At 39.0% G+C, this 10,840-nt stretch overlaps 1 protein-coding gene across 1 annotated transcript; it reads right to left on the bottom strand.

The window, feature by feature from the left end:
- Nucleotides 1–7,052: 7,052 nt before the first annotated feature.
- LOC122230712 (keratin-associated protein 26-1) lies at nucleotides 7,053–7,691 on the bottom strand. Its single transcript, XM_042956972.1, has one exon. It carries the CDS (start codon nucleotides 7,689–7,691, stop codon nucleotides 7,053–7,055), a length of 639 nt encoding a protein of 212 aa, XP_042812906.1.
- Between the last annotated feature and the right edge of the window lie 3,149 nt (nucleotides 7,692–10,840).

Here is a 10,840-nt window from a genome sequence, read left to right as displayed (position 1 = left end):
GCTCAGTGATGGCTGTGAAGGTATGCTGCTACTATGGCCTGCGGACTTTTTATATCCTTCCTGGAGATTGTCTGCAACCTCTCCAGACTCTCTTCCTCCTCACTGCTTGGAAGAACACACCAACATCTTATTATGTGTGTTGTTTCACTACATCTGCTGATGTCTTTGCACTCCTATAAAAATAAGTTTATTTTGATCCTTCAAGGTATTTATCATCGTCACTTTGATCATCACCCAATACTCATTGTCTTTAGACCATAGCTTCAGTGAATAGTGGTTTTAATGTTCATAAGCAAACTCTCATCTGCCAATAGGTGGTTAACAAGAGTTCACATGTGTATGGGCTTCTGCAGCACGGTTATTAAAGGGTGAACAAGGATTGAAGCAAAACAAGCAACCTGTGCTTTTCCATTCTTTTGACTACTGCAAAATAGTGCAGGACTTAATCCTATCTTGTGAGCTTAGCTGAATACTTTGGCTGTCTCACTACTGTTGCTTAAAAGAAAAAGTAAGGCACTGAACTGTTAAGAGAAAGAATTGTTTCCCCAAAATATGTACTATATTCTTAACTGTGCCAAGCCATGCATTGGTGATGATTTCTCATCTGATGTATTTGGAGAATTTCACCTGTAAGACTCACAGCAATCCAAGTGAGACTTAGTGACCTAATTTGTATTTATGGATCAGTGGTTGCTAAGTAACCAAGACTTCTATGAGATGCTTTTCTTTCTTTCTTTCTTTCTTTCTTTCTTTCTTTCTTTCTTTCTTTCTTTCTTTCTTTCCCTTCCTTCCTTCCTTCCTTCCTTCCTTCCTTCCTTCCTTTTCTTCTTCTTCTTCTTCTTCTTCTTCTTCTTCTTCTTCTTTCTTATTTTAGAGAGACAGAGTGCATGAGCAGGGCAGAAGGGCAGAAGGAGAGAGAGAGAATCTTAAGCAGGCTCCATGCTCAGTGCAGAGCCCAACGTGGGGCTCGATCCCACAACCTTGGGATCATGACCTGAGCCTAAAACAAGAGTCGAGTCAGATGTGTGACTGACTAAGCCACCCAGGTGCCCCAAGATTTCTTTCTTAAAGAGTGTCTGCAATATGTAGTATCAAAGAAGACCAATTTCTCAGGATTATGCCTTCCTAATTGACTAAGATTATACATCATACATCTCTTGGTCTGCTGTAAAGCTCAATTCCTGACAGATGTATAACATTTTTCTACATTTCTTGCAAAAAAAAGTTTTATTTATTCTCGATTTGCTTTTTTTTGCACATAGACTTTATTTTATTTTTGTGTTGAAGAGTTATTCTTTGTCCGTACCCACAAAAGAGAATAACTTATGTTTAAAAAACTTATTTGAATAAGTTATATATTTCCTGTAGGTACCGTACTTAGATAACATTTTCACTCCTTATGGTGAAAGATGATGGAAAATTTTTAAGATTTTAATTCAAACTAAAGAATTGACATATTGTTCTTGAAAACATAAACTACAATTCAAACTTAGAGCCTACATTGAATTGGAAACAGGAATGCATTTATTAACAGTGATTAATTCGGACAGAGGACAGAACCAACTTATTGAAGTAAGATAAGTATAGGGATAGTTTTTAAAAGACACGATCCTTACAGAAGACAATTTGATTTCTCCTCCTGTTCTCTGCTTCTCAGCTAAATTTTTAAATGCACACCAGTTTAAGCATGCAGATATTTGCCAAACATTTTTCTTAGTCTGAGTTTTCTCCATCCTTCTCTCAGTATTTATTTTGTAAGGTGATGGGTTTATTCTGTAAACAACTCTTTTTTTTTTTAATTTTTTTTAATGTTTATTTATTTTTGAGACAGAGAGAGACAGAGCATGAACAGGGGAGGGGCAGAGAGAGAGGGAGACACAGAATCTGAAACAGGCTCCAGGCTCTGAGCTGTCAGCACACAGCCCGACGCGGGGCTCGAACTCACGGACTGTGAGATCATGACCTGAGATGAAGTCGGACGCTTAACCAACCAAGCCACCCAGGCGCCCCTGTAAACAACTCTTTAATAAACACGTTTTGCTGTCTTGTGAAAAGGGTCAAGATCAGAGAACCATATTTCTGGCAAATTGTTCGGCTACAGAATGTCCTGGGATTTTGTGCAGAAATGTTAAGTCCTGAGGCAGGCCGAAGAGGAAATAAAATATATAAGGCAGTTGATGGCCAACTTCCCACTGAGTTACTGAATCCTAGTGGTGTATAGAAAAGTCCAGAGGTTGATGGAGCTTTATTTCTGGATTTTTCTGGGGCACGTCTAGTCTTATTTTCAGGCTTCCTTGAGGCAGATTTGAGGGAATGAAAACATAATAAGTCAGTCAGCTGTAAAGCTTACATCCTCCCCTTCCAACCTAGCATTCAATGGTATTTTAAATTAATATCATTCACACTAGTGTAAATCCAACAGAAAACACGTAGAACATCACATAGCATAACCAATATTCAGAGCAGGAGACTTTACAACATCTTTACATTTATGTGGGTACAGTAAGCTTCTACACAATGGAATGTGGACATTTGCAAAAGCAGAGTTAGCTCAGGTCCTCTCATTTTTTAAAACTGAAGTATAGTTTGACATACAGTGTTAAATTAGTTCCGGGTGTGGTATGCTCCATAGTGATTCGACAATGCTATTTGTTACACTCCTCTCACCAGGATAAGTGTAGCTATCATCTGTTACCCTACGGGGTTATTACAATACTGCTGGCTCTATTTCCTATGTTGTACTTTTCACCCCCTGACATATTTATTTTACAGCTAGAAGTTTGTGCTTCTTAATTGCCTTCACCTATTGCACTCACCTCCCCCAGACCCCTCCCCTCTGGCGATCGCTAGTTTGTTCTCTGTATTTATGAGTCTGTCTTTGTTTGTTTGTTCATTCATTTGTTTTGGTATTCAGAGTCCACAGCTAAGTAAAATCGTGTGGTATTTGTCTTTCCCCGTGTGACTTACTTCACTTAGCAAAATACCCTCTAGGTCCATCCATGTTGGAGCAACTCCTTTCGTTTGCATTTCTGTTTTACTTTCTTACGTACCCATCGCAGCCGTAGGTAGCCAGTGCAACCCGTTTACCCACCATGCTGTGCACATGATGCCTCTATAGAATTGTCTTCTATTTTAGTCTTCATCTTGGCAAGACATGGTAAGGATAGTGTCAGTAGCAGAGCAAGTAAGCTCATCACAATGGTTAGTTTTCACAGAAAGTAAAAACCATTAGTCCTGTGGATGCCATTGTCCTCTGAGGGCAGCATGCCCTTTGGAGAGGCATGCAGCTTACTCTGTTTCCACTGAATTACTAAAAAGATCTTTCCTCCATTAATTCCCGGTAGCCGCAGGAAACTAATACATTACGTCCAGGAGCATAGATAACTCTATTAGGTAGTCTTCGTGTAGAGTTTGGGCTTTGTATCCAAGGCAAGTTTAAGATAGGAGGAATAAGCTTTCTGGCCATCAGATAATTCAGAGACATTCCTTTGCCTTCTGAAGAATAAGCGACAAAATCCCTTTATCTAATGAGGCAGCAGATTCCTTGGAACTCATTAAAAAAGAGTTATGGAACTCTTTCCCAATTTTTTCCAAAGGTTAAAAATCCTTTAGGGTAAACACAGAAGATCAAAGAAAGCTAAATTTTCCAGTAAATGGCCCTTAAAGAAAATAATGGAGGTCACCTTCTAGCCTTTTAAGTCATGATAGAATTTTTATCTTCCCTTTTTGCCACCACGTATATATTTGTGTTCTAATTCCACTTGCCCCAGTGCTATTAAATGATGCAACAGCGGTGCCAGGATTTAAAAAAAAAAAAAAAAAAAAAGCAAAACGTACGGCAACCCACCCTAATGCAGCAATTCAACTGTAACTGCTGAGTTCAAACGATCCCTAAATTTACCAGTAGTAGCCTAAAATGGTGGAGACTGTAGCTACATGTACCGTGTTGGTTTCACAGATCACTAAGTGTTTCAGCAGCTGAAGAGCAGATGAGCAAAATTAAAAATGTAGGAAATAGGAGTGAATGATGAAGCACTTTTGAAATGATGACACAAGCGAGTGGCAAGATAGAAACCTGAGTCTGATTTGTGCTTCCTTTTTCAGGAAAACATTGTAAGAATATAATGAGATGCTGGTGAGTGGGAGTTAAACATTTTGGGACGGAGCTGTCAAGACTGTGTCTTCATGAGTTATGAGTCACCCTCTTACTAAGTACTCTGGAAACATATTTATTACCGTGTAACCTTAGAAAATGGTTCTCCCTCGGTACCTCAGGACCTTCTTACATAAAACCAGAGCTAATAGCACCTGCTTTGCAGGACGGTGGTGAGAATAGAATGAGATAAAAAGTGTGAAAATACTGAAGACAGCGCTTGGCACACACAAGATGCAAATCAAATGTTACTTTTCCTTCTAATTTTCTAAAGCTATAATTTAAAAAAATTCCAGTCACACATTAGACTTAAGAAAAATATTATTATTGTTAATTTACTTTGATGTTGCAAATGGACGCCTGCAATAATCCTGTCTTTTTGAAAAGGTAATGCCATAAGTGGACAGTCCTACCCCATGTAGTTATGACAAACGCTTTGCTTCAGAAGAGATCACTAATGGCTCCTCTCGTTTAAACTATATTCTTCTATGCCACGGTTATGAATTAATTCCTAGAAGACTGCATATGCAGTGAAGAATAAAGGCTCGGGGCGTCTGGGTGGTTCAGTCTGTTGAGCGTCCAACTTCGGCTCAGGTCATGATCTCACAGCTCGGGAGTTCGAGCCCCGCTTCGGACTCTGTGCTGACAGTTCAGAGCCTGGAGCCTGCTTCGGATTCTGTGTCTCCCTCTCTCTCTGTCTGCTCCTAACCCACTCGCATTCTGTCTCTGTGTCTCTCAAAAAAAAAATAAACATTAAAAAAAATTTAAAAAAAAGAATAAAGTCTCAATACTCAGATTCCTATCTCTGATGCTCACTTAGAATATCAATTAACTACCAAATGTTTCCATAACTCAATGTCCACACCTTCAAAATGGAGTTAATAATAATAGTATTTTCTCCATAGATAAGTATGAGGATTAAATGAGTTAGTCGGGCAAAGGTTATGAAATATAGTTCATATGTAGTTGATGTTAACTTTTATCATTATCATCAGCCTATAATCTCTATTAGTATTATTATTAAATATTATTACCTTCATTATTATTATCATTGGATCTCTTCTAAAACCTACTGCATTTTCTAAGAGCCCATCAGAGAGAAAGAAAGAAAGAAAGAAAGAAAGAAAGAAAGAGAAGGAACGAGAGGGTGGTGGGAGGGAAGGAGGAAGGAAGGAAGAGAGGAAGAAAAGGGGGAAAGTACTAGAAGTAGGTTACCATCTATATAAGTTATATATTGAAAACACACACACACACACACACACACACACACACACACAATTCAGTTTAGAGAAACTGAATAAGTTGAAGACATTTCCTCACATCTATATAAGAAAGAAGACCCCCAGAGAGGATGTAAGTGAATATGTCATTAAAATGCCATTAAAATGAGTCAGCATCCCAGAGAGAAGGGTGGGGCTGTAGCTGAAGCAGAGAAATAGTTTTGTGTGCAGTTTAGGCTTGGCAGTTGTAGAGTTGCAGACCACGGTTGTCAAGTTATTGACAACTTAGAAGTTTCCAGATTGGTCATTTCTTTTTTTTTTTTTTTTCAACGTTTTTTATTTATTTTTGGGACAGAGAGAGACAGAGCATGAACGGGGGAGGGGCAGAGAGAGAGGGAGACACAGAATCGGAAACAGGCTCCAGGCTCCGAGCCATCAGCCCAGAGCCCGACGCGGGGCTCGAACTCACGGTCCGCGAGATCGTGACCTGGCTGAAGTCGGACGCTTAACCGACTGCGCCACCCAGGCGCCCCATAGATTGGTCATTTCTTAAATGAAAAAGTCTATAGATAATATGGAGAATATAGGAAAGTCTGGAATCCTACTTAACTGGGTCTTTGGGAAAATTGCTTGCCCTATTTGGCTTTTTTATGTGTAAAACTAGGGAAAATAATGTGTTGATAGTTGTGTTCATTGGAGATTACTGACTCTTAGTGGTACGGTGGCATATTGGAAGTATCAGTATGGTAGATACGAGAAGTTGCTCATAAGACGAGCAAGTTCTCACTAATCACATGGAAGAACCGAATAAATGAGTTAATACATATATAAAAGAGAGAAAGAAGTTCAAAGTAACAATGTTCCCTGTGTAAAAATCCATGAGGGTCTGGTGGAAGGACTTATCAGGTTTAATTCAAGAGGGAAAAATAGGGTGTTCTCCAGCGTTCAGAATTAAAATTTATGCAACACTTTGGTGGTTAATCCCAGAAGGCAAACGCGAACACTGTAACTTACTCTGTCCGTGATATATTAAAGGATATATAGAGAGAGTCAGGGGTGATTCTCTATGTTATCCCTGACTCTACTGGCAACATTTACTATTGTGTAGGCTCTCTACTCCCAGATCCCAGAATGAGAACGATTTTGGATATGGAACAATGAGTGTGTTTATGAATGATAAATAAACCACTGGAGTTTTAAGTGTCTGGAATTTTGAAGTTCTTAGTTACTGTGATAAAACACCGTGTGTCCTGACTAAAGAATCTTCATGACCTCAAAAGTATCTATCTTGCTTGCTTTTTTTTTTTTAGACACTCTTTTTTTCTTTAAATATACTTGGTTTAGTGAAACTAAAAGGCTTTAACTTCACGAAGGATAATAAAGAATTAAAAAATACTGTTTTCTGAATTATTTGAAGCAAGTTTATTTAGAGATAACCATGAAAACTTTTTTTTTTACATAAGAACATGTTAATGGCATAGAAATCAAGAAGCCTGATAACATGAGTATTCTAGTGAATAAACAAACAATTAAAATCACTTAGAATTTCATCAAGTAAGAGTACGGGTTAAAACAATAACTAAACTAAAAGCACAAAGGCCATCAACCTAAGAACAATCTATCAACCTGAAGATGATACGTCTTTGTAAAGCTCTCTAGCAAGATGCTAGAATGACAATTCAGCATAATCTTCTAATAAACGGAGATTGCCAAGTCCCAAAGGAAGAACAAGCTGGTTGGAAACTGTTCTGTATGTAGCGAACAGGTTGAAATCTATTAGACACGTAGTTCAGGGGTCTGAAGCTGCTGGACGCATAACTGAAAGGTTGACAGCCATAGGAGAGATATCTCACAGGATTACAGGTGCCAGAAACAAAATTCAGGGGTCGATATCCACAGGAGATGAAGTTCTGTGGCTGATAGCCATAAGAGAGGTGGTTCTGGGGGCGGGAATGCCTAGACAAACAGTTCTGAGGTCTATTATGCATTGACGGTTGACAGGAACTGGAAAGATAAGAGCTGATGGGAAAAAAACCGGTTCCTCTGCAGGACCTGAAGGTACAGTACGTAGTAGAGGGGTAGCGAGAAATTTTATAGTCTCTGGGCACACAGCTGGATGGTTGGTAGCTGGAAGGTTGACCACGTGTCTCTGAGAAGTTGTCCAGTAGCCATGTTCTGTTTTGGCTGGGCAAGGAGAGAGCATCACCACAGTTCATACCAGCAGCATAGAGAGTAGTGGATGAGGTGACAGGAACATGGCAGTGACTCCCAAGATAGGGGGAACCACAGTTTCCAGAAGAGCGAATGTTGGATGGCATGGTGAATCTGAAGTAAAGAGTCCAGACAAGCAGTGAAGAGTACCTTGTCTAGGTCTGCATGAAACTAGACCGCTTTGCTTATATACCTTGGTGGTACATGCCAAGACTCTCCTCCTACTCATATTTTAGATCAGTTAGCATCATAACAACTCATTAGTTCATTGTTGTGCTGCCTGTGACGATGACTTCCCACTCCTCCATAAAATAAATCCAGTTTGCCTGTCCTATATATCTCCCATTCCTAATCTTTCCCCTGTTATCAGGCTTGAGAATGTATGATACAATCACCTGTGTACCTGACCTGTTTTGCTTCTGTTCCCACTCCTCAATAATGCTTGATTACAAGGAGTCCAGTTGAATGGATGTTTACCCTGGTCATTACCCACGAGAAGAAACATGGTTAGGAAGGCATATAGTCTCCATCTTTGAAGAAGAGACCTAATGTTACGACATTTGGAGGAATTATGTAATGTACTGAAATAGACCCTACATATCAAAACTTATTGGATATTGCATATGAAAAACCTCATAGTATTCCCTATTTTTAACACTCAGCTGAGAATTTAATTATGTGGTATTGTTCTCTGTGTATTTGTCCTGACAGCCAGTTTTAGGGAAGCATCTTAGAGTACATTTGAAAGAGCTCCACCCTGACAACTTGATATTCTTCATGTTTAAAGCTGGGTTTGATTTCCAAAACCTGGAGGGAATGTGTGTAATATTTATCCATGGTAACACTGATGACATACTTACTTTTACTAGTAACAATGTCATCCAGGTCTGTTGGTGACCTTCAACTAAGAAGATAAACACTATATAAAAAGTCATCAGCTTGTGTGCCTGCATTCCAGAATTAATGCACATCTTCACCTGAGAAAATTTACTAAGACACCTCAGTCTTCATAGATGTAAAACGAATGAAGGTTAAGAAATATTTTAATGTCACATGAAGAAAGATGTTTGAATAGTTCTTACTTGGGCACCATGTAAGGAACAAACTCTGGGCCTTATTTTGGACTAACCCCCCTAAATGTGAGTTAATCCCTATAGCTATCTTTTTCCTTGGGTCAGTGGTCATTCAGAACCAGAAATATCTTCTTTCAAGCTGCTACTCAGGAGGTCAAAGATGGTGTAGTTGAGAATAAGTGTAGAAAGATAAACATTCCAAGCAGTAACTCGATGATCCTTTTGGTAGATGCTTTCCTATCACACTATCATCCCCATTCCTTTGGGGAACATGGCCTGAGTGAGGCATGGTGACATCAGTGGTCATGACGTCACTTCCACTCTGCACAACCCTTTTTTCCCACCAATGCCCATTGTCCCTGTATTATCTATTGAAGAGTCTAGAGGACTGATGATTTTTTTTCCCTGAGGAAATATATTTTAGAATGCTTGTAGAGCTTTCCAAGTAAAAGTAAAGAGATTTCATATGCCCGTGCAAGCATGCACAGGGGGAGGGGGTGGGATGACCACCTTTGGGATATACATTTTCTAAATATTTTATTTTTTAAAAACATCACAGAAGACACGACATTTGGTGCCAATGAAATGCTACGGTCACTCCCCTGAATTTCAACCTTTTTTGTTTCAGGTAGTGGAAGAAGAAATATTTGACCTCTCATGTGGTCCAAGTCGGTTTACCACATTCTTCCACAAAGAAAGTCTCAGATGACTTCCCATCAGCGTGAGGCCTGTTCCTGGTAGACAATAACAGAGAATATTGAAGTCATCAAGGGTTGAGAGTCTGAGAACTCTATTTGATAAATTGCTTATCTCCTCTAAGAGCTTTAAACCCTTACAGATAAATGAAATCTCTTAAACTCTTATTTGCTCCCCAAAAAGGTTTCTCCTCTCACCCTGATACCTCCCAACCAACAAAATTTGTGTGTGTGTGTGTGTGTGTGTGTGCATCACACCTAAGTTCTTCACGGTTTAATTCAATATTCTCTTTACTTCTTCTATTCCTTGCCAAGTTCAAAAACAAGTGATAACCCCCTATTCTATAATATCTCTTCCTCAGCATGTGGGTTTCAAAAAGGTAACTAAAATCTTTCTTTTTAGTCCACAGTAAAAATAGACTTGGTCTTCATAGAACTGCTATTGAAATGTGTTTGATAACTGGGACACTGTTGAGGTTACAGTTATCAGACTGAATGCGATCCCATCATTAATCGTCGTCAGTAATTAAAATGTAAGTTAGATGTAGGACATGTACCTGAGGGAAGCCCGGTGTCACCAACTAGTTATCACACCTTTATGACAAATGCAGGAGAGTATAATACACCTAGCAGACATGTGTCCTAATTTATTATTTGTAATTCCTGTCAATGTCTACAGAGGCCTTTGCTATGTTTGTTACATTTCTATGTGGTTTCGAGAGCCTGAAATGGAAAAAAAAACTGAAAAATTCTATATTTGTTAGCGATGATTGCTTGGAGATATGATGAAGTAACCAACATAATTAAAATCACATCTGAGAATTTGTGATATTTTCATTCTCACATAATAGTTAATTAACACTTTCAATTAATTAATTAATTTTTATTTAGAGTCCGTAAGTCTAATACATTCTCCATATTTACTTTGGATGTCATTAGAGTGAACTATGTTCATTAGGGTTTCATTAGAGTTCATTATTCTATTCCAGAACCCCCATATTTTGATTTTATGTAAATATTCAAAATACCCTAAACTCTGCTTTTTGAATCCCCGAGACTTGCACACGCTTTTCCTCTCTGGAACACTCTTCTTTATTGTGCCTCCTGGGAATGATAGTGCATTCTTTTTTTTTTTTTTTAATGTTTATTCTTATTTTTGAGAGAGAGAGAGCACAAACATGGCAGGGGCAGAGAGAGAGGGAGGCACAGAATCCGAAGCAGGTTCCAGGCTCTGAGTTGTCAGCACAGAGCTCAACATGGGGCTGGAACTCACAAACTGCAAGATCATGACCTGAGCCGAAGTCGGACACTTAACTGACTGAGCCACCCAGGTGACCCAATAGTGCATTTTTACAGCAGATCCGGAATCACCATCGCACAGTATTTCTGCCTCTCTTTATTCACTTCCAGGCATGATGTCTTAAACATTCCATTTGATTTCCCCCATGTTAACATAAGACTTGGAAGTCATTTTCATATTGGCCTAAT

The sequence above is a fragment of the Panthera tigris genome, chromosome C2 (assembly GCF_018350195.1).
Source record: "Panthera tigris isolate Pti1 chromosome C2, P.tigris_Pti1_mat1.1, whole genome shotgun sequence".
NCBI classification, from domain to species: domain Eukaryota; kingdom Metazoa; phylum Chordata; class Mammalia; order Carnivora; family Felidae; genus Panthera; species Panthera tigris.
The sequence above is the reverse complement of the archived record's forward strand: the minus strand, read 5'-3'. Positions and strand labels throughout refer to the sequence as shown.